General features: G+C 39.0%; 1 protein-coding gene across 4 annotated transcripts; it reads right to left on the bottom strand.

Moving 5' to 3' along the window:
* Positions 1 to 1,338: 1,338 nt before the first annotated feature.
* Positions 1,339 to 22,369, bottom strand: LOC139757029 (gamma-butyrobetaine dioxygenase-like). 4 transcript variants are annotated; one of them, XM_071677013.1, is made up of 10 exons: positions 22,075 to 22,368; positions 17,220 to 17,350; positions 16,289 to 16,427; positions 14,640 to 14,789; positions 12,362 to 12,489; positions 9,904 to 10,113; positions 8,446 to 8,551; positions 6,542 to 6,744; positions 3,326 to 3,492; positions 1,339 to 1,837 (listed from the first exon to the last, which is right to left on the bottom strand). In XM_071677013.1, exons 2-10 carry the CDS (start codon positions 17,330 to 17,332, stop codon positions 1,689 to 1,691), a joined length of 1,365 nt encoding a protein of 454 aa, XP_071533114.1. In that variant the 5' UTR covers positions 17,333 to 17,350; positions 22,075 to 22,368; the 3' UTR covers positions 1,339 to 1,688. The 4 variants fall into 4 exon arrangements, with proteins under 4 accessions (XP_071533114.1, XP_071533113.1, XP_071533115.1 ...); XM_071677012.1 differs by having other exon boundaries at positions 22,094 to 22,367; XM_071677014.1 differs by lacking the exon at positions 22,075 to 22,368 and adding an exon at positions 18,026 to 18,172.
* Positions 22,370 to 24,646: the final 2,277 nt, after the last annotated feature.

The following is a 24,646-nucleotide window of genomic DNA, read 5'->3' as shown; positions in this document are numbered from 1 at the left end:
AGATTTAAAATGATAAGCTTGTACAACGTTCGATTGATTTTAAAAATTGTCAATTCATAAAACTAGTTAATATGAGATAATCAGGATAGAACTTGCGCAACGTGAAAAATAAAAAAAAAATATTGAAATATGCACTAAAGAAATTTAAAGAAAAGGTAAAAAGAAACCACAGACTCATATATTAAAGCTGGTTAGTAAAAAACGAGATAATCATGATGGAAATTGAGCAGGATAATAGAATGCTGCACAGGTATACGAACTCTGTGATGCTGACCGTCAGACTTACACACAAACACATATACATGGAAGCGGAAATGAGTCACAGGGTGGGGAGGTTTTCGGAGCGTTAAAGAATGTAAAGAAAGCGAGAACGTTATCTCGGAGAGCAAAAATGGGTATGTTTGATGGAATAGTGGTTCCAACAATGTTATATGGTTGTGAGGCGTGGGCTATAGGTAGGGTTGTTGGGAGGGTGGATATGTTGGAAATGAAATGTTTGAGGACAATATGTGGTGTGAGGTAGTTCGATCGAGTAAGTAACGATAGGGTGAGAGATGGGTGGAAACAAAAAGAGTGTGGTTGAGAGAGCAGAAAAGGGTGTATTGAAATAATTTGGTCACATGGAGAAAATGAGAGGAAAAATTGACATACGTGTCAGAGGTGGAGGGAACAAGAAGCCGGAGACCAAATTGGAGGTGGAAGGATGGAGAGAAAAAGACTTTAAGCGATCGGGGCCTGAACATACAGGAGGGTGAGAGGCGTGCAAGGAATAGAGTGAATTGGAACGATGTGGTATACCGGGGTGGGCGTGCTGTCAATATATTGAACCAGGTCATGTGAAGCGTCTAGGGTAAACCATGGAAAGTTTTGTGGGGCCTAGATGTGGAAAGGGAACTGTGGTTTCGGTGCATTACACAAAACAGCTAGAGACTGAGTGTAAGCGAATGTGGGTTCTATGTCTTTTTCCTAGCGCTACCTCGCGCGAGTGGGGTGTGGGGGGTGGATGCTATTTCATGTGTGGTGGGGTGCGACGAAATGGATGAAGGGAGCAAGTGTGAATACGTACATGTGTGTATATGTCTGTGTATATATATATGTATGTATACGTTGAAATGTACAGGTGTGTATATGTGCGTGTGTGGGCGTTTATGTATGTTTATATGTATGTGGGTGGGTTGGGACATTCTTTTGTGTTCCCTTGCGCTACCTCGCTAACGCGGGAGACAGCGACAAAGTATATATATATATATATATATATATATATATATATATATATATATATATATATATATATATATATATATCCCTGGAGCTAGGGGAGAAAGAATACCGTGCACATGTACATATTCAGCACATATGATTTGCTGCTAGGCCTTTATTATATGAGTGTGGATATGGTAGCTAATACATCTGTAAGATTCCGTATGGTCAATTCTACTTTAGATGTACTAAAAGGCAACCTGATCTACTTATGAATATAACTGAAAATTATTGTACATTCTAGCATCAGTCACTACCTTTAGGTCTTTAACTTTCATAAAAGTAATTACAAATGCTTAGCAAGTCTATAAATGAAACTAACTTTTGATAAATATTAACACAGTGCAGAATAATTAGATAATCCAGTGCTGATATGGCATCCACATCTTAATATGTCTTTTTTTTTCCTCATAACATCCTCCTACTTTTCAGTGAGCCGTGATCTGAAGGCTACGGCGCCGGGAGCGGACCTGGTCCCATTCCCAGTATCCACCTTCTAAATGACGGTCTCCATGTGCCATTTCATATCCTTTGCGTCCATGCAACACTCGTGTGTTATCAAAAACAATAATATCACCTGCAAAGACACATTAGCATCATACCAATGAATAGAATCATATACTCTTATTATTTCTCTCTAGTACACACAATGTTGACAATAAACAAGAAACTGGGTCATAAAGGACCTCACCACAGACCATAGTCTTAAAATCAAGATGACTACAAATTCTCTCACCAGTTTAGCCCTTGACCAAAATGCTCAGTCAAATTTTGCATATACTCTAATAATTCTCTTACAGAATTATACTATTTTGCTTTATGCAGTGTATTCATTCTGTGCATGCACCACACAGTTAAAGCATCTACTTTTATAGAAGTTCACTGTTTGTGATAGTGGCATATGTCTAACTCCCTTAGTGCTCATTTCAACATAGGAATATCCGTCTTTTATACGGATAAAACTTCCTTGGAGTACAGGAAAGATTCACCCTTGTAAGGGTTACTCATTCCAAGGGAGTTTTTTCCTTCATATCCTAAATTTTCCAGTTTGTACCTTTAAATGTTAGGTTGGCCACAAGCATGGAGTTGATGATGGATGTGATTTGTAGTGTACTAAAACCACAGCTCCCTATGCACAACCAGACCCCATCACCTCTCCCTGGTTTACCCCAGGTGCCTCACATGTCCTGGTTCAGTCCAGTGTGTGTGTATATATGATTGGATTAAGTATGATAAACTGATAAATATATATGAAATCCCTTTCCCCAAATCCTCAAATACACTTCCCTCACCACCCCATCCATAAGTAAATTGAGCAGCCATTGGTGACATCAAACATCCTGGCTGCATTGAGATATATCTTTCACCCAGCACTCTTTAGAGTATACTACTAATAAACAAAATGAATTTTTACTGAAAATCTGATAAAATATTTGTATATAACTGCCTTCATTACTTTAGATAACATCAGGAACAAACAAAAAATGGATTCGTTAACACTCAAACAATCTCTGTCATTTATAATACACAATGTGCTTAACAAAAGAAAATGGATGGCCAGGGACCCAATTTTCATACATTTCAGTTTCTCTGTTCATAACAAGACTGTGTCTCCTCACACTTCGTGCAGGATGACACATGAAATTTTCTTAAAATTTATATGCTAACAATTTCCAAACTGTTCAGCATCAACCACTATAAACAGAACTTCTCAGAAATTTTGCTGCAGAATGTACATGTCATTCAGGGATTCATATGAGTGAAGTAAGGGTAAACAGCTTGCGGTAGTCGGGACAAATAAACAAGAGTATAGTTTACTCAGTATGTAAGCATTATGTAAAAAGGTATGAAAAATGAAACAAGAAAAACAGCAAAGTAAATGTAGGAAGAAAGTAATTAATCTAGAGTAGTAAGGAATGGGACAACTACATTTTGAATATACTGTGGAGTCAATGAATGACAGCATCAGTTGGGAAATGGGCCATCCCTGCACTACATGAGATGCTGTATAGAATAACTTGAGTGCCAAACAAATCTATATTAAATTTATCAAAAATTAATATACCTTCGTTCATCTTGTATTCGATGTGGTTCTGAGGATCCTTGAGTATTCGGTAAAAGGTTGAAAGTGCATCATACCAGCCAGCAACCTTATCTGCTGAGGTCATGAAGAAGGAGTCCCGCACCATTGTGTTAAAGTTTACTTGCTGGATATTTCCCTCATGATTCACACTGGAAATAGCTTAATGTTATTAGCTTGTTAAATGTAAATATCATCAGCATTATAATGTCAAAAAATTAAGAGGTATCAAACATGAACATCAAAGCTAGCTATAAGACAACTCACCAAAACTAATGCACTCTTAAGATGTGATTTTTTTTCCTATTCTGACTTAAACAGAAGATACTATTATATACAGACAAAGTAACATATAAAACAATGGTTTTTGAAGAGGAAAAAGGAGAAATTAAGGAAGGGAAAATAAATGAACACTCATAGAGCTCTGCCTATGGTATATACCAATGTGCATATGAAAGCATAACCACATGAAGAAGGAACATAGAAGAATAACCTAAGGAAAACACTACTGAACAGATCAACCCTCAATAACATTCTCTTCAGGAGGTAAATCCAAAAGCCTACCTGGAAGGTAGATCAGATATAAAGACAGATAGCACTGACCAAATGTGTATGTTCAACAAGAGCTAGGAGATTCCTTAACCAAACCATATTAGAAGTCACTTTCCTTATATCATGGAATCTAACTGACAATCCTGGTTGTGAAAGGAGTAACAACTCAATCAAACAGGATATGTTCTTTGCTGATAAAGGATTAAAGGACCATGTGTGATCAAACAATTATTCCATGAAAAATTTTGTGAAACCAAGAAAATATGAGTCCTGACTGCACCTAAATGATGATGTATCCATGGACACATTTTCCTGGATTGCAATGTGTAGATTTATTCCAAAACTTAGCTGTTTCTTTTGCAGAACAATGAGGGTTTGACTTAAAACTTACCTATGAAAGACAGCTCCAAACATAATTTTCATGTCCAGGTATGGCATGAACTTCACTATCTCTAGTAAAACATTCAAAGCCTTTGAGAGCTGCAAGTTACTCTGAGATGAAGATGTTAGAGGTCTCCATAAAAAGAAAAAAACTCGAAACAATAACAGATCCCACATGTAAAAGCAACTTAAAAGTAGTTATATGAAGCAACAGCAATACCAGTTATATTCAAGATAACAGTAAAACTCTAAATATACTGATGAAGTTCATATAAATTCTTCTATATCTCTCAGAAAGAACAGAGGAGATTTCTTAACAGACTGGCACTGTCTCTGAGTGGAGGGTAAACATCTTGTTCATGATCATATGTGATGCAATCACCATATTCTCTTCAACAAATCTGTTTGAATTCATCTTAATATAAAGATTCCAGATCCCCCCAAATTTGATGCTGGATCCTTTCTAAATAGTGATGACTCCCTTTACAGACCCCAAGGAATATTACAAGGTGTTTGCCCAGCTACAGTTGCCTTCTGTACCAAGGCTGTTCTCCCCACTTCCAGGCTACAAGAAAGACCCCCATTACCAGCCAGAGTGAGAATCACCCTCTCTAGAATGGAGGAAAAAGATACACTTGCATCCAAATACTCCAACATAAGGCCATGACACTGACACTACTGTCTCTGAAATGAAAATAGAAACTCAAGATGGTAAGAAGACAGTGGCTTTTCTGGTGGTAAAGAGAACCACTTGAACTAGGACCCTCTTGCAAGCAGATGTTCCCATTGATATTCTGGGTGACAGAGTCCTTAGCCTCACTGATGAAGTATGCCCAAACTCTGAAAACTCTGCATAAGGAGAGTTTATTCAAAACTGTTTCTTAAAGACTGTTTATCAGGGGTATAATCTGTAATCTCTAAAGGAAAATGGCATGAAATTCTGTTCATTACACAATGAATAGCTGTGGTGCTATCCATCATAAACTGGATCCCTTGAACCAGCATTAAATTGTTTAGAGAAAGGAACAGCTTGAGAATAATTAACTCTTTCCTACTGATTTACCTACAACCCTGAGCCTCTATCATCTTCCTGCCTCAGTGTGACTCCTCAGAAATGGTAGCCCAAGCCACAGTTTGAAGAGCCTCTACAAACCAGTAATGGGTGTACAAGAAGTGACCCAAGCCATGGATCTTTTGCAGGTTTACATTCTTGGATCACAATTTTGGATTTTCATGGTCCTGTAGGGTACTCCCTAATGAATCCATTTCTTTTAACAAACCAGCAATAAGAGTTACTCATATTGCCACTCTTCTGGCTTTTAGCTTTCCTAAATCCTTGCAAAACTGAATTGTTCCAGCAAACATTCCAACAATGGGATGGATGCCAATCTCAGATCCAGCAAGGCTGAAGCGTTTTACTGAATAAGCTAATTGTGTATGCCAGCAGTAATTGTCAAATTATGTTAATCAATGAACTGGAACAAGCTATGATTTTCCACTATGATGATATTTCCTTTTGGCAGAGCTTCTATGACTGTGCAAACATGCACAATACATTTGAGAGATGGTCAGACGACTTATCCATCATCATGTCAAATCCTGTTTTAACACATTGAAGACCTGTCAATCAAAATTCGAAAAAATCTAAGAATTCTCACTGCACTAATTTGAAGTGGATTGTTTAGGACCAAAAGCTCTAAACAAATTATCCCTCCTCTATACAAAAAATATATGTTTCAAAAGTGATCACACCTGCAACAATGAAATATATTGTTTCATATCATAATCTCAAACTGGGATTTTTCATAGCAAACTGAGGGACAAAATGACATATTTTTGATTGGGAATGGGACCAATAATCATTCCCTTAGGGTACACTGATAAATCCCTACCTCTAAACTCTAGATCCTGCTGAGAATGCTGGTCACAGTGTAAAATTATATGTCAGTTACTCCATCCCAAGTGCAGACCCATACTGTACTCACGCTCAGGACAAGATAATTACAAACACCAACTATCTCTCACCCCAAAGTCTTGTGGTTATGCCATTCAAATTACATCAAGAACATTCTTCTTAGAAAGTTAACTTTCAAGTTGAGAGGGAAATTGAGCACAATAAAATTCAAAATAGTTTAAATAAAAAGGCCTTTCACTAAAGTGATAAGAATTTTCATGGTTATTTCTTTTATAACCTTAGGGACTTCACTCAAATGCATGTATCAACTAATCTTTCAGAATGTTGTGTGTGTGCTTGTCATGTACACTAACCTGATCACTGGTTTTCTATCCAGAGCAAAGTATTCTTTTCCATCCTCGAGACCTACATCATAAAAATCCACCAGCGTAGTGGTGAGGATATGGAACTTATCTGGGTGTTGCGAGACGAGTATGTGGCCTGCATGGTAAGAGTCAGCCAGAACATTTTCCCCTCCCTCTCCGTGGTACTGGGTGATGCAGTGTAACAGCTGGATCTTTATGTTACATTCAAGAATAAAGATTATTACAATTTGCCTGTGATATCTCTAAAGCAAAATATAAGTATGTCATTCATATGGAAGGACAAAAGCTAACAAATTCCAACAGAAATTATAAAATCAATTCATGTTATATACATTATACATTATATGTATACATTATATACATATTGTCCTCATACATCTCATTTCCAACACATCTACCCTCCTCCGCACAATCCCCTATCTATAGCCCACACCTCGCAACCATATAACATTGCTGGAACTACTATTCTCCTTCAAACATACCCACTTTCGCTTTCCGAGATAATGTTCTCGCCTTCCACTCATTCTTCAATACTCCCAGAACTTTCATCCCCTCCCCACCCTATGACTCACTTCCGTTTCCATGGTTCTATCCACTGCCAGATCCATTCCCAGATATCTAAAACATTTCACTCCTCCAGTTTTTCTCCATTCAAACTTACCTACTAATTGACATGTCCCTCAACCCTACTGTACCTAATAACCTTGCTCTTATTCACATTTACTCTCAGCTTTCTTTTTTCACACACTTTAATCGCTGTTTCCTGCACCAGCAAGGTAGCACCAGGAAACAAATGAAGAATGGCCCATCCATTCGTATATACATATATACATATTCTTTTTATTAAACTTAATTGCTGTTTCCCACTCTTATTTCTGGAGGATAAGCAAAGACAACTTCATATTGAACTGATCAATGCATGCAATGTTCTACCTATGCATTAAGCATCTTCAAATGAAAGTAAATTACACAATACGAGACTTTAAATTTACAACCTCCATCATAGAAAGATGGGCTAGAATTGAAGGATAGTCCTGGGAGATAGCATATAAGACATGTTTAGTGTGGGTGAATTGGTTGAGTGGAACACGGGAAAAAGATGGATGATCAGATGCACCCTTGACCTGTGGTCAGCTGCTGTGACCCCACTCATTAGCCTAATCCTCTCATATCTCCTGGAGCTGCAATGGGAAGTGTTTGGTGCTGCAGGTGATGTTGATAGGGGTCTTCTGATGCATTGAGGGGATTAAGCTAATGAGTGAGGTCACAGCATCTGACCACTGGTCAAGGAAACATCTGGCCATCTCCTCACCTACCTTTACCACCTCAACCAATTCCCCTGCACCCCCATGTGCCACATTACCCAATTTCACACTCAAGTCACCTATCACTAATACTCAATCCTTTGCATCAAAATTACTGACATTCAGTAATCTCCCAAAACACTCATCCCTCTTCCTCTTTCCTCTTGTTTCCAGGTGCATGAGCACTAATAATCATCCCTCTCTCTTGTACTCGACTTGCATTTTTACCCACATAAATCTGAAGCTCACTTCCATAAACTCTTTCACCAAATCCCACAATTGCTCCTTTAGTAAAAGTATTAACCTTTCCTCAGGTCTCCCCTTACACTAACCCCTGACTTAATCATCTAAAACATTCCAAACCATCCTTCTCCCTAACCCTTCAACTTACTTTCACTCAGGATGGCAAAGAAAGAAGCTAGATACTTCCTATTTAGATACAGGAAAGTCCCAACAATGTGGGATTTAAATTTCAAAGAAACAAAGAAAATTTTAATTCTCATAGAAGCCTCATCTCTTGGCCTTGTTAAGATAGTTTTCGGGTAAGATAGCTGTAATAATCTATTATCAATACCATACTTAACTTACATCAGGCACATGGGTTAGAAAAGGTTGATCACTATGCATATCAAGAGAACTTGAGGTATACGCCAGATTGTTGGCATTGATCTTGTTCTGAACAGTAAACGTCTCTCTGAAAAAAAATATATCTAAACATTCCCTTTTTCCTTATTATATAATTTTGTATACTAATGAAAAATGAGTGCAAGAGATCCCAGTCCTAGTTATGGGGTACCAATGTAGTATGGAATCCCAATTGGCACTGACCACTTACAAACACCTCTGTTACATGGGACACCATGATATCCAAGGTAGATAAAACCTGACTAACCTTTTGTCCTAAGTACAGACTAGTACGAATCTTTCCCCCATCTCCCTCTTTTTCTCATCATGTTTACATCGATGGACATTGAAACATCCCATCCTTAGCCTTCAAAGATGATGAGCAGTCTTTTTTAGCTCCTTCTGTTTCCTGTTTTAAAGACTGTGGGGTGAGGAAAGATTAAGCCCCCCTCCTGCTCATTTTAGCTCTCTCCTATGACAGAAGTACAGGAGTAGTATTCTTTCTACAGTAGAAAAAAAATTTTGGTGAGTTTTGTTGCTATAAAACTGGTACCATAAATATATTGGTACATGTATTACAACACTCTTACAAATCTTGAATTTTCTTTATTTGTTAACATTTACTGTGTGCAAGAACACTGCATTTGCAAGTGAAACATGCCAACAGATATGTTAGTCCCAAGATACTGAAAGTAAGATATAGCACCTGGTGTACCTGAAAAGTGGAGAATGTCAGGTTTTCTATCTAAAGAGATCTTCAGGTTAGGAAGATATGAGCCCTCCTTCAGATATTTGAGCAGCAGGCATAATTATTTACAACTGCATTTCTGTGGCCCTCAATAAATTTTAAATTTTTAGGAAGGTGCTTTAGTTTAATTTTTCTTTTATCATTCTAAATCAAGCATATCGTGTGTTTAAGGTGGGGTATTGATTCGGTCACCATTTACAGACATAGTGGACAGGACTTTCAGGTTTCACTATGAACAGTTTACAATAAGAGATGTGAATGATAGGGGACTCTAGATGATTCTTGAAGCTGGGACTGAAAACTAGAGCTGGAGCAATTCATTTCAAAAAGATGAATTTAGTGTCAGCTAATAAAGATATGAATCTACAGAGGTGATATAATATCTTAAGTGATTCAAAGAATTGCTATGTTACTGCAGCAGCATTATCATGGGATATGTACATATCAATCTATGGGAAACAAACATCTGAACCATCTTAATGCTATGCTGAATGATACATGAACACATGAACCTGTCTTTGAGTTGTCTGGCCATGGCCAAAAGAGATCACCTAGTTTCATCAGTAGAAACTCCTTCCTCCATTGAATCCCTTGGCCTCATGTGGTCCAACATATCTACTGGCCATCATACTTAACAGAAACTGCAGTAGTTAATGAACAATTCATCAATTTACCCATAATGAGTTGGCATCAAGTAACCAACACGTTTGGAGAGCTGATGAATTTGTCCCGAACAACAAGGTGTGTCAGAAACTACCACCAGACCTGTGACTTCCAGCTGCTGGAGGAAGGTGAAGAGTGCCACATTGTCCTCCAGCAGCTCTGGAAATGATGCTCGAGGTAAGCTCTCAAGCAGCTCTGAGCCCCAGAAAGACTGTGGTGGTCTGCAATGAGTACAAATAATTCTTATCTATACTAAATATGGAACACAAGTTTTGGGTAACACCTTTAGAACTTCTTATGGTGACGTTAACTCACTGTTAAGAAGTCAGCAATATCTAAAAAATGTTAGCAAATAGCAATAACATACAAAAAGAATCATGAGAAAATAGAAAAGAAGGGAGGAAGTTGGTGTGATGTTACAAAGAATGCTGCAAGAGCAATGAGAAAACAAGGATAAATGCACAGATAAAGAATAGGTTAAGTGGAAAGTAAAAGATGTGATAAACAACTCCCAGTACACAATCTCCAAACTGAAATGGAAAACTTAAGTGATGGAAAAGAAAACAAATGATGAACTGAAACACTATGAAGTTTGCCATGTTTGCATTATGCATAAATACATTACTTTAAGATCCAAGCATGATACTGTACATATTTCTCCCCCTCATGTATATCAGTTAGCTTAAGTCTGCAACAGATTACTATCTTTTCATTCATCACATGGTCCTCCTGCACAATGCCATCAATGTCCAGATGTACTGGAAAATCCTGCAAGATCCAAACTTACTTATTTTAACAGTAGTTGGAAGGAGAAAGAGGCAAAAACCTTCAAGCTACAGCTACAAATCTTTCCTACAAATAAAGAAATACAGAGAAATAAAAGACAAGTGGACTGTTTCCATGAAGATAATCTAATCTATCCAGAACAACTCAAAATTAAAACAGGGTAGGAAGAGAGGAAATGTTTTATTGCCATCAAATTGCCTATGTGCTTTTGGGTCCCAGCTTGACTACTGTGTCAATTTTGTTCACCTTATTTGAAAATAGACAGACAGAATGGGGAAAGTAGTGTCAGACTACCAAGACAATTTCCAGGCTGCAAAACACTCCCTATGAAAGCTAACTAAGTGAACTAAATTCATTTAGCTCAGAACGATAATGAGGTAATCTAAAACAGGCATTCAAAATCAACATGGGCTCTAATCTCATTCTAAGAAGCCACTTAAGGTTTGATTAATCTGAATTCATTCGTAGTAATGACTACATATTCACTGGCAAATGTTCTGACTCGAAAAAGGCAAAGTACCTCTTCTTCAACAGGATCAACATATGGCATAACATACCAATGACAGCCACTGAAAGCAGTGCCATGGAAATGCTATAGAATTATCTTGATAAATGTTTCAATTCAAATCAACAGCATATATTATTTGAACCTGTTTAACATGACAAGTCTGCAGTTTTTCTCTTTGAAATATCCATACACATTTCTACTCTCACCACACTAATCTATGAATTTCTGAAATCTTCAACTATCACAAACACCCCCAAAGGGACCCAATGGTCTGTTGCTGTTTGTATTCCTTGGCATATCAATTCTATGTTTGATATTACATCCAGTATGGCATAGAGTCTAATGCTAAAGTTCAATCTTCTTTGTCCCTAGTATCAGTATCTCTTACACATCCATTACTGTCTCCAAACATGATAGAACATGGACCTCAATCTATATTGGTACTGTATCCTTCCTTATACCTCCAGTTCAATTATCAAGTTCATCATTAACAGTAAGTTTGTGGACTTCTGTGATGTAGTGGTTAGCATTCCTGACTGACAAATTCATGGGGCCACCCAAGCTTGTAGGTTCAAATCCTGGTTGTGGCAGTCGGTCCATAGTCCAATGTGATTCTAATATTTTCCAGCTGACAATCTGTCCCTTTCACAGTTCTCCTTAAATGCAGCTCTGGTGAAAAATCAGGCACCATATCGGCCCTTAGGTCTCTTTCACACAGGCATTCCTATAATTCATATCCCACTACATAGTGGCCTTTTTTCACATCCTCATTTCCTTGCACTTACTTGGAGTGAATCTTATTATCCAAAATGTACTAAATATGTGATACCGTACATAATATAATCCAAGTACACAAAAAAAAATGAACTGATGATATCTGGTTGAGCATATTTTATCATCTATTCATTAAATCAAATCTAAATATATTCTGTATAATTGACCTAAGAAATCAAAAGATCACAAGTAAACCTACTGATGAAGTATCATCTCTAAATATACTCAATAGAATTTAAGAATTCATCTGAAAAAAAGAAAAGGCCAACATATGTTCAGGATAAATACCTCACAAGTTCTTAACATAATCAATGAGTTACATAAGAAAGGATGTGAAACAAAGACTGTGATTAATTGACTGTAACCTACCCAACACCACCTATGTACTCTCTTTTGCCTACCTGCGAAAACAGTCACGACGATCCTGACTGGCTTTGTTGAAGGCCCTCTCATGGAGCCAGTTAGCACTGTAGGTACTGAAGTGACCATCTAACCACTGTATCTCAACCATTTCACCACCATTAGCCATCTGATATGAAAAACAGAAATCTACACCTCTCCATCTTACACCTGTGCAAGAAATCTTGATGTAGAGTTATATTCATACCTCTTTCAATGGTATGATTTCTTACTCTGCATGCATTCAAATAAACATGATCTAACCTTATGATTATGCAGTTTGTCACCAGTTTACAAATACATATGCTAATGCACATACACACCCATTAATACATTCGAGCTTATCTGCTTCCCTCACTCTCACCTTCTTGAGGCAACATCAGAAATGATGAGACAATGGACTCATTTGCACATACCGTCTTCTTGTTATAATGTACAATTTACTGAAACCAGAGTCTACCAACCAAAATCAAGTGCTACAAGCAGTTCCATGATTTACCTTTAGTTTCATTGTCACTGGATTGGATCAGATGTGCTTAATGAGTGGGGGTTTGGCTGGTGCATAAGGTATGGTATGGATCTTCTTAACTGTATGCCAGAGTTGGCTGCTGTAGGTTTTGTTGTTCACTGTGCTAAGGAAGGTGGTCAAGCTTTCAGTCTACATCTCAGAATTAGGTTAGTAATAGTGTAATTTGCTCTCTGATACTTCTGCTAATGAAGTGCGGTTTTGTCTAAGTTGGTTTCCATGTTTAAAAGAGGTCTACAGCTTGGGAAAAGTTTAGACTATATTTCTATTTACTTTTGTGTTATGCCCATGTAGTTGGTTTGCTTGGTGATGCCGTTGTAGTGTGTGATGGTATGATATGAAGATGGAAAATTCACTCACTAAACTTTTTGAGTTTGGATTCCATGTAATGTGTCAATGCTGTCCACTCTGCTATCCTGTAGTTTGAACAAGTTTTTTCAGCGGATGTCTGGGTGGGAGGGCCTGATGGAGTGTAATCAGAAGAAGCGTGTGGTCAGGGGACATTTTGTGTTGCATGCTACAAGTGATTTATGAGTGCATTACTGATGTTCCAAAGGTAATGTATGGCAAGGTGCTGGAGGTAGTGGACTATGGGGCTGGTTGTGGAGGATGAGGATACTGAAAGGTTTCAGTTGGTTTATGAATAGTTCACCTAGGGGATCTTGGGTGTGTGTGTTTAGCCATGCAGTACGGTGGACACGAAAACCTCCACAGAGGCCAGGTTCTGCAGCTACAGAGTATGTATATGGAGGGGGCGGGTAGGGATTTTGGTGGGGAAGCTATGTAGGCATTGATTGTTGTAGTTATCATTGTAAGTTTTAATGCTCTAGATTGTATTTCTAGTGTGCTATCAGTGTCTGCGAGCTGTTTTGTGCTCTAAGCGGCGTCAAAGAATGGTATGACTTAGTGAACAAGTGTTATGAGTCTTTCTTGTCATATAATCGTTCGAATTTTATCAAAATGTGACAATATAATAAGTCATTTCTCCACATATATGAAATGAACGTGAACAATCAATTTCTAAAGTATAATATGTAATTTCCATTAGGAAAGTTTTATGTTGAATATAAAATGGTTGGACTTATTTTGGAAAGGAGTGCCATGATTTTGCAACCATATGCCATTCCCTGATAGTTATTTCATTCACCTAAACCCTCAAGAAAGCAACTCTGATCATGTACCACTAATTTTCTGACTCCCCACTGGCCTCCAAAGCTCCTGTTTTCCCATTACACGATTTTGTATGGCTTCTAACATTACTTTTGTTTCCCTATATTCACTTACCAGTAGTGCAGTGCATATTTGTTGGCTTGCTGGAGTTGACGTTGATTTTCTACAACTTTAATATCAAGTACATCATATACCGCTACCTAGGTAGAGAACTTTATACATTCACATGATTTCCTCATTCATATCATTCACATTCACATTTCCTGTGCAAGAAATTGAATCCTGCTTGATTTTGAGCTACACATGTAAAATGTGAAACTCTCCTCCAGTAAATGTTACCAAGTTTATTTTCTTTTAACAGCAGAGTATTCATAAAATTACACGTGGAGGATTCTCATGGTAGTATTCTGCTCTGAATGCAGGAAGCAGCATATTTCGTACTGACAGTTGAGGTTAAGTGGAATATCAAACCACAAGTCAGTGAAACAAAAAAATGAAATGCAAGAGTTTGGGGGAAAGGGATGTGAACGAGTTTCCTCGTTGCATAATTATTGTTACAATGCCATATGAAGCAGACAACTTACCTGGATGCTAGTAGGGATGATGTCAAGGTTCAGGTCCTCCATACTTATCTTTCGTGATAGTGTCGTTGGATGGAAGCAGGAAGGGCACTGGCAATTGTCCCGGAGCCATACATACGGGAATAAATCCATCCCACCTTCAGCCCAGCACACCTGCAACGGGTCACTAGGATGAAAAACCAGTAAATACCAACAACTATATGGCTTTCTTCAACCACAAGTTAAGAAAATCGAAGTTTATATGATGGTTATTCGTCAGAAGTACTTCATCTGTATCATAAGAAGGACAGAATGTCTTGAGCAACTGACTGGAAGTGTGACTATGAAAGAGACGTCTGTTGGTACAGAGAGACGTCTGTTGGTACAGAAACACTTGGTTGTTCATGGACAAGGGAATACAAGTGAATTCAAACGGCAACAGATCACTGGGTCCATTCGAGGGTGTTTAGATGCAATAAATCAACAGCTTATAATGACAGAGATTCATTTTCTTCGTCACATGTCACAAAACATGTTGCTTTAGAAGGGTTAAAACCATTCCTCACCACAGGTACAACTTTGTGGGCATTTGCTAGGAGAATTAGGGAGGGGGTATAAAACACCTTTTTCCTTCCTACAATGAAGTACATCCTTGAGGCTTCACCCATTCTGACCATTATAAAACACTTGGGGCTTGCAGTTGCTCATACACATGACTCGCCGACCATGTAGCAACCCACCAGGTTATATATATGACTTCATGGCACGTGAGGTCATACGAAGCAATCACCCAACCTCATTCACTGACTGACCTAATTGTGGAAAGAGCATCTCTCTCTCTCTCTCTCTCTCTCTCTCTCTCTCTCTCTCTCTCTCTCTCTCTCTCTCTCCTGATCATTCAGTCTATATTTTTCATTAACGGACACATCCCTATAAACCTATTATTATTTATTATTATTATTTTGCTTTGTCGCTGTTTCTCTAATTTTGTATGTATGCAGGTGTGTCTTAAATCGCTCTGCACTTTTGCACCAAATCCAGTCAATATTGTGACTGGATTATCAAAGGAAACTTGTCCCTTGTATAAGCGAGAGCGAATAGAAGCAAGAGGAATTAGGGTCCTTAGTCTGGGGCAAGAGCAACTGCTTGTCATATGCGTTTTGTCATGGTCAGTGTGACTGAATCCTCATGGATACATCAAGTTTTAGGACAGTAAAACGCCACACTAATGATCGAAAGCTCTTTAAAGGACGAAACTAGCTGATTATCGTATATCTACTTCACTCATATGTCAAAAGTAGTTTATGCTTGACCGCCATAAATTATCGTACAAGGCCATTCTTTTTCGTCCCGATGTGTATAGCTTATCTCAGAGGAACGTCTCGCCTGTCAGCACTCCACCACGTAGTGACCCCCACTGCCTGTCACTACACCACTGCAGAAGTAAAAGCAGCACAGCAGTGTCAGTCACAACACTACTGCAGTAATGAGCCCACTGTAAAAAGCTGGGTCTCTAAATTTTGACAATCATTGCAAGGTAACTAACTGCTGCATTAGTGTGGTGAGCGGTGACCGGGTACTGTTGACTCACAGCTGCAGCATTTACATCATATATGGCATGTCTACGTATAATGATAGAAGGGAAATAGATTACAAGAGAAGGTAAGACAGACCTGGAGCATGGTGGAGGTTGAGTTGGCGGCGGCGCTATGCATGGTAACGCTGGCCTTCCCCAAGCAATCTTGGTTCCCTGAATCTCTGATCAAATGTTGGCTGGCAACAGCTTGACCCATGGACACTTCTCGTATGCACCTGCCACAACCAAATTCTTTTTTTTTCTTTTATCTTTCCAAGTTGATATGTAGGAAGGAACATTATGTAAGACAACAAGGATGTAAATTAAAAAATGTAATTTTCGATAGTGCTTGTATAGGCCTAAAACATTCTATCTGGAATGTAAATCTAATCATAAGCTATGAAGATTAAGCATATAAGATAGTGAGTTCATATTTTCTCCAGAAAGTGTAATAATTAGAAAATGTATTCCACACCTACAGAGAGGTAACATATTGTTACGTCTCATGGAAGGAAACCTGTAGTTTTTAGTCTTTCTTCTTTTTCTACCTAACAAGGTCTTTCACGATTATGTCATTTGAGATCGACTGATTTTAGATTTGCTAGGCATGTGTATCATAAACATGGTATGAGAAGTATTTCTGTGTGTCACAAACTTGATGTAACTGTAAATTTGTCACAAACTTGGTATATCTGTAAGTGCGTCACAAATTGGGTATATCTGAGTGTAACAAACTTGGTATATCAGTGCGTCACAAATTTAATATACCTGAAAACATTACAAACTTGGTATATCTGAAAGTGCGTCACAAATTTGATATATCTGAAAATATCACAAACTTGGTATATATGAAACTTGCTAGACGGCATGAAAATGTGCCACACACGACCATACATTTAGCTTTCTAGTGCTTGTTTTAAAAATTAAATTAATGAGGCGAAAGGCTTTTGATTATTTTGATTCCTAATGATCAGTATGTAACATAAATAATGTAGCCTGCATAAGTATCTACACATGAGGGCACTTACATGTTCTGAGCAGCAGGCAGTGAAGTGGTAGTGAGGTGAGAGGTCAAGGCCAGCCTAGCCCTGACCCGCAGGCAGTGACCAGCCCGGGTCATCAGGTGTCGTGTTGCCTGCATGGTCAAATTACTTCACACCTGTGAATACATATATATCCATTTAAGCTGAATCGAGTGCTTAGCCTACCAAATATTCATATTTTGAACTACACACTTAAAGAACAAAAGGAAATAGTAAAATAAGGGAAGAATAAAAGAATAGGAAAAAAAAAATCTTTATCTTCAGGAATTGGAAACCATGCCTTCTGGGAAGGGTGAGGTCATAGTGTTAGAAAAGATGTAAGAAGATAAAAGAGGTCAAAATCCTGTAGGAAAGGTGTAAGAAGATAAGAGTTCTAAAGCCTATATGAAAGATGTAAGAAATTAAAGAATTCTAAAGCGTAGTTGCATAAGGAAAGATACCCCACAATTGAGTTCCAACTACCATACAGTAATCATGTGACAATAACCTGTTATATGTGGCCTTGCTCCTTGTTTATGATAAAAAAGAAAAAAACACGCATGGAGAGTCAGTAAGCTGCATTTCATTATATAATTGAACATCAACCATACTTGTTCATTTCCCGCGTTAGCGTGATTGCGATAGAAACACAAATGAAAGGCCTCATTAGATCACATCCTCTCTCCATCATGTGTAATGCAGAATCCTAACCCAAAACCAGGCCCCACAGATTTTTCCGTGGATTTCCCTGGCTGCTTCAAGTCCCCTGGTTCTTTTTACTTGACACTACGTCATCCCCCTGTATACTACACCTCTCCAATTCAGTGTATCCTGTGCACGCCTTTCACCCCCCCGCCTGTTCAGGTTCCAAGCACTCAAATTCTTGGTTACTGCCACCTTCCTTCTCCACTTCGGTCTCCTTCACCATGACCATTCACTTCCGATATATATACCCTCAGTTATGAAAACAACGCTTCATACAAGGTCGACTTAATCTTTGCATTATAAACGTATCTGTTTAGATAAGAAGGCGCACGTAAGTATTGATTTAGATGTTACAGTGATAAGAGGTACGTTCATTTGTGCCAATGGTAGAATTAAAGACAGATATACCGTAACTAGTTTTATAAAGAGAAATGCAATGAAAATTGTGGTCTTTGAAGCACTGAACTTTAGTCTACTTCACGAGAAAGCCTGTCTAGATACGACTTATAGCATTTGTAGCAGCAAGACGGGACGTAGATCGAGTTAGAAATTTGAAATGAATGTAAGAATGTAGCAATGACCCCGTTGGTGTGACAAATATGAGCAATTTATTAATCAAAAAGGTTTATAAGGGTAGGAGATAGGAGACAGGGAAAACAAACAAAATTATGATAATGAGATACTTTAGTAATAAACCCACCATCAAGAGAGCAAGATCTAAGGGTGAGGGAGGGAAAGCTGAAATAAGGAAACTTGGAAATCAGTCTCTGTCTTCAATCATTTCATTTTCAATACATAGACCTTCCTCTGTACATCCTCATCTATAGCCTATGATTCACATCCAAACAACATCGTTGGGACTAATATACCTTCAAACTTACCCATTTTCACCTTCCCCGATAGCAACCTCTTCCCACATACCCTAATGCTCCCAGAATCTTGACCCACCTCACCCATGGTATGACTCACTCCGCTCCCATGATCTCCATTCGTGCCACGTCCACTATCAGGAATCTAAAACATCCTACTCTCTTCCAGTTTTCTCCGTTTAAACACACACCCTAAATATCTTGTTTCACCTCACTGCTAATCTTATAGCCTTACTTTTATTCACACATCCTCCTCCTCTGACACACTCTCCCAAAGTTCGACACCAACTACTGCCGTTTCTCACTCGAATCTGCCACCTCCAACCTTCCTGAGCCTGTGGTTCCTCCAGCCATCTACAACCCTACCTGTCATCTCACTTTTCGCATAGGTTACGTTGGCGCTGGTGGCACATTTTGGCTTGATGTCCACTCGTAAGTTTGTCTCACATAACGAATAGTTTGCAGATTATCTCTGATACATTCCTCATCGTCACGCCAATTTGTGGAACAGCCGAAGCATCTCCCGTCTATCATTTCGTAATACTAAGTACTGTCACGGATTTAGTATTATCAGCAAACACAACATCCAGACACTAATGAGACCCCCAGCTGAAGCCAAATATTTACTCTGATCAGAAGCGAGATAAGGTGATAAAATGGTCGTGTTCAGTATACCACCACCATACCACTTTCCACGTACTTCACTCCCACCATTTCATCCACACCCTTACCCAAACCAGGATTTTTACACCCCCCACACCTTCCAAAACTCTCTCCCCACATCTCCCATCACACTTTCCAGGACACTTCCCCAAGCCTCCCACAACAATATCCCACACACTTCCTTTCCTAAAGCTGTACACAACATTTTCATTCACTCTCACAACGCTTCCCTCTACCTCCCACATCACTTCCCACAACATGCAGTCACCGACCGGAGACACTGGGCCTGGCTGTGTGAGTAACGGCGACACGTTGAGCCAGCGATATACAGACCCTGTCAAGCACCCCCTCCCTAACCAAGGGTGCTGTCTTTCAACCCCATATGAATACGCGTAGTCACAACTCTCAGCGAAGCTTATTGTCCCTCCCTAACCAAGGCTGCTGTCTTTCCACCTCATATACACGTAGTCACAACTCTCAGCAAAGATTATTGTTCATAGGTAACCTTTATTTTTTATGTTAGCTGAGACGGCAAGGGCAATTGGTACCCTGATCAGCCCCGAGAGGAGGTAAAACAACTGGCTGACTGTCGCAACTTATACCTGCCATTCGGGCGGCTCAAGAATGTTTCACGGTTATCCTCACTTCTACTTTTCCCTCTACAGATTGACGGTCACTTAGGTGGGCAGCCGGATGAAGGGAACCCCTTCGTTCGACAGATTCCTAAATTCGTGTATCATGGCCGAACTTACGAACGTTGAAGGTTTCTTGTCAAGCAGTATCAATATGGAGAGACGAGGCAACTTCCTTCAAGATATTTAATGTATAAAGTTATCAAGGGCACACACACACACACACACACACACACACACATATATATATATATATATATATATATATATATATATATATATATATATATATATATATATTCATTTATCTATTATACTTTGTCGCTGTCTCCCGCTTTAGTGAGGTAGCGCAAGGAAACAGACGAAAGAATGGCCCAACTCACCCACATACACATGTACATACATATACGTCCACACACGCAAATATACATACCTATACATCTCAACGTATATATATATATATATATATATATATATATATATATATATATATATATATACACACACAGACATATACATATATACACATGTACATAATTCATAGTCTGCCTTTGTTCATTCCCATCGCCACCCCGCCACACATGAAATGACAACCCCCTCCCCCTCATGTGTGCGAGGTAGCGCTAGGAAAAGACAAAGGCCACATTCGTTCACACTCAAGTCTCTAGCTGTCAAGTAATGATGCGCCGAAACCACAGCTCCCTTTCCACATCCAGGCCCTTCAGAGCTTTCCATGGTTTACCTCAGACGCTTCACATGCCCTGGTTCAATCCACTGACAGCACGTCGACCCCGGTATACCACATCGTTCCAATTCTCTCTATTCTTGCACGCCTTTCACCCTCCTGCATGTTCAGGCCCCGATCACTCAAAATCTATATATATACTATATATATATATATATATATATATATATATATATATATATATATATATATATATATATATATATAGTATCAAATTTAGGACAAGAATCAAATGCCTTGTTTAATCACGTTAAAAACTATGATAATTTTAATGAGTAATGCCATCTCAGTTGTTGACTCTTGAATCTTCTATCACTAAATACACAAAGAATTACAACCTTAATATTAGTGAAGGCCTAAACAAATTGGATAACTTTATTCTTGATAAAATTTGTAAACAATTCCCCTTCTTGTCCACGTACTAAGTTTATGAAACGCTCGATGTCTGTCTTGGACAATCACTTGTTTCCTAAATGGCATACTAGCTACGTCTCTTCGTTGCCAACTGTTGTATTTCTTTCTTATATCTCCCCGGATGATGTGATAATTACACGAAAGTGCACTTGTTAACTTAACGTGTTTCATTTCTCCGTGGACTCAAAGGAATATGTATATATTAATCTCAAACGATGCCCTTCATTCGCATATAACCTCCGAATAGGTAGCTCCATAACCATATTCATATATGGAAGATGTTAAATGAAAAAGACCATTTTTTTCACTCAACTGTTTTACCTCTCTAAAGCAAATTCTTTTCTTTCATTGTTCAAAAGATTATCAATTTTAACCCCAAAGAACCTGGTCAATTTCAAGGAAGAGATACGAGAATAGGGTATAAGGGTGCTGAATACCTTCACATTATATACCATAGTCGCCCTCCAGACATGAAACGGTACGTTCTAAGCACTTTGTGTAGATATTGACATCATAGCCAAAAAATTTACCTACTTCTGCATATGCACATTTGATATCCTCATAAATGTTACTCACACACTATATGTACACACAGTATATGTACATATAGTCATTAACAGAATAAAATCATGAAAATTATCTATAATTCTGTAAGAAAAAAATACCCTAAATCACTTGCATAAAAAGGGGTTGAACGGGAGTGGACGGATAATTCTATTTGACCTCATGTCTAGAATATCCTACCAAATTTAAATGATTCATAACGTTTAATAAATAAATGAGCGTGGGTCTGATTACGAACGAGTCCTTAAAACTTAATACCTCAAAATTACCTGGCAATAAAATGCTTACGCCAGTAGTGGTGTATTCGTTGAGCCACAAAATGCTTTCACGTGAAGTGGTGTATTCGTTGAGCCACAAAATGCTTTCACGTGAAGTGGTGTATTCGTTGAGCCACAAAATGCTTTCACGTGAAGTGGTGTATTCGTTGAGCCACAAAATGCTTTCACGTTAAGTGTTGTATTCGTTGAACTACGCGGGAGAGGTCACAGGTATAGTGCGCGGGGCAGCTCGGGCAAGAGTAATCCTTGTCTCGGGTAAACCTTGCCTGCCACCGCCAAGTCACTCGTCATCATGACCGGCCGGCGACATACCAAGCCGCAGACTTGGCGTTATGGAAAGGTGTTTGTGTGTGTGTGATTAGAGACATGGTTACGATGTGGGTAACACAATCACGGCCATTGAGTGGATTGTGGACGGGGTACATCGCTCATGGGTTCGGGGGTCCAAAAGGGGGCCCGGGAATTTCCTGAGATCTCAGAAAATGTTTGTTTATATTGAAGACTAGCATTCCAAACCCTCTCATCTTCCATAACTTTTTTTTTTTTTTTGCATTAAAGCTCATGGCATAAAATCGTACGGGATAAAAACAGGATAACTGTTGGAGAAGAGAAGGTGACCCGAAAGAAACTTTTTACCGCCTGATAAAATTCTTCTTTGAGGCCCTAAACAAGATTATAAAAAAAAAAGAATTAGTTATCACAACTTTTTGAAACTCCTTATCTATATACTTACATCACGCGATATCAGGATGCACCACTGGCAACCAAACACGTCTAAAGGGGAAGGCCGGTTGACGAACTTGCCTAGATAATATGAAGACTAGAACGATAACAATGTGTACACTAGTGGATTGGGCTGCCGGGTCACTGGACCAAATGCCGGTGGGCCGATGACTAAACTGTTGTACGTTTCGTGCGTGTATACGGTATACATAGGAATATCAGGTAATATCACCCGTATTAACACTATTCTAGTCACCAGGGTCTCGGCCTTGCTAATTTTTCGATCACTCGTCCCATGTTGGGTCAAAACATGTTCCAGCCAATGTACTTGAAAGCTTGCGTTCAATACTCTTACACTTAGAGGACCCCTCAGGGGTTTGCGTGTATATATATATATATATATATATATATATATATATATATATATATATATATATATATATATATATATATATACAATGTTGTATGGTTGCGAGGCGTGGGCTATGGATAGAGTTGTGCGCAGGAGGATGGATGTGCTGGAAATGAGATGTTTGAGGACAATGTGTGGTGTGAGGTGGTTTGATCGAGTGAGTAACCTAAGGGTAAGAGAGATGTGTGGAAATAAAAAGAGCGTGGTTGAGAGAGCAGAAGAGGGTGTTTTGAAGTGGTTTGGGCACATGGAGAGGATGAGTGAGGAAAGATTGACCAAGAGGATATATGTGTCGGAGGTGGAGGGAACAAGGAGAAGAGGGAGACCAAATTGGAGGTGGAAAGATGGAGTGAAAAAGATTTTGTGTGATCGGGGCCTGAACATGCAGGAGGGTGAAAGGAGGGCAAGGAATAGAGTGAATTGGAGCGATGTGGTATACCGGGGTTGACGTGCTGTCAGTGGATTGAAGCAGGGCATGTGAAGCGTCTGGGGTAAACCATGGAAAGCTGTGTAGGTATGTATATTTGCGTGTGTGGACGTATGTATATACATGTGTATGGGGGGGGGTTGGGCCATTTCTTTCGTCTGTTTCCTTGCGCTACCTTGCAAACGCGGGAGACAGCGACAAAGTATAATAAAAAATAAAATAATATATATATATATATATATCCCTGGGGTAAGGGAAAAAAATCTACGTCCGTATTCCCTGCGAATCATAGACAATTAAAGGGGGTAGGAGGCAAGGGGGTTGGAACCCCTCTTCGTGTTTCAAAATATGAAAGACGAACCGGGAGCCAAACAGGGAGTCTTCATCCTTCGCGAAGGATCATGCTGGGATGTCTAAATTTGTATGGATGTAATCGAGATGGGGACATGGGAGATATTACAATGTTGAGGAAAGAAACCTGGATGCCCAGGCTCTAGTAGCGAAAAAGTTAAAGGGTAAAGGGGAAGAATGATTTGAAAATATCGTGGGAGTAAAGTCAGGGGTTGTTGAGGGGGCAAAAGCTAAGCAGGGAATAGCATATTCCCGAAGCGGGAGTTGTGGGATTGTGTGAAAAAGGATAAGGTAGTAAATTCTACACTGATGCGAGTAAAAATGAAAAGGGAAGGCGAGAGATGGGGGACTATTAGTGTTTATGCACCTAGCTTCAGAAGAAAGATCATGAGGTAAATGTTTTGGGAGCAGCTAACTGTGTGTATCAACAGTTCTGATGTAAGAGATGTTGGATAGTGAGGCAGCTATGCAGTTTGTAGGTGAGGGAGAAGGGGGTGGGGGCTAGGAAGTGAGTCTGTTGCTGTTTGGTAATTACTGGTGACAGATTCAAGGTAGAAACAGCAGAAGTTGGTGTTTGAGTTTGGGAAAGTGTGTGAAAGGAGAAAGCTGAATTTAAATGTAAATAAAAGCAATGTTATTAAGTGAAGCAC

This window comes from Panulirus ornatus, chromosome 24 (genome assembly GCF_036320965.1).
Source record: "Panulirus ornatus isolate Po-2019 chromosome 24, ASM3632096v1, whole genome shotgun sequence".
Taxonomy (NCBI): domain Eukaryota; kingdom Metazoa; phylum Arthropoda; class Malacostraca; order Decapoda; family Palinuridae; genus Panulirus; species Panulirus ornatus.
The sequence above is the reverse complement of the archived record's forward strand: the minus strand, read 5'-3'. Positions and strand labels throughout refer to the sequence as shown.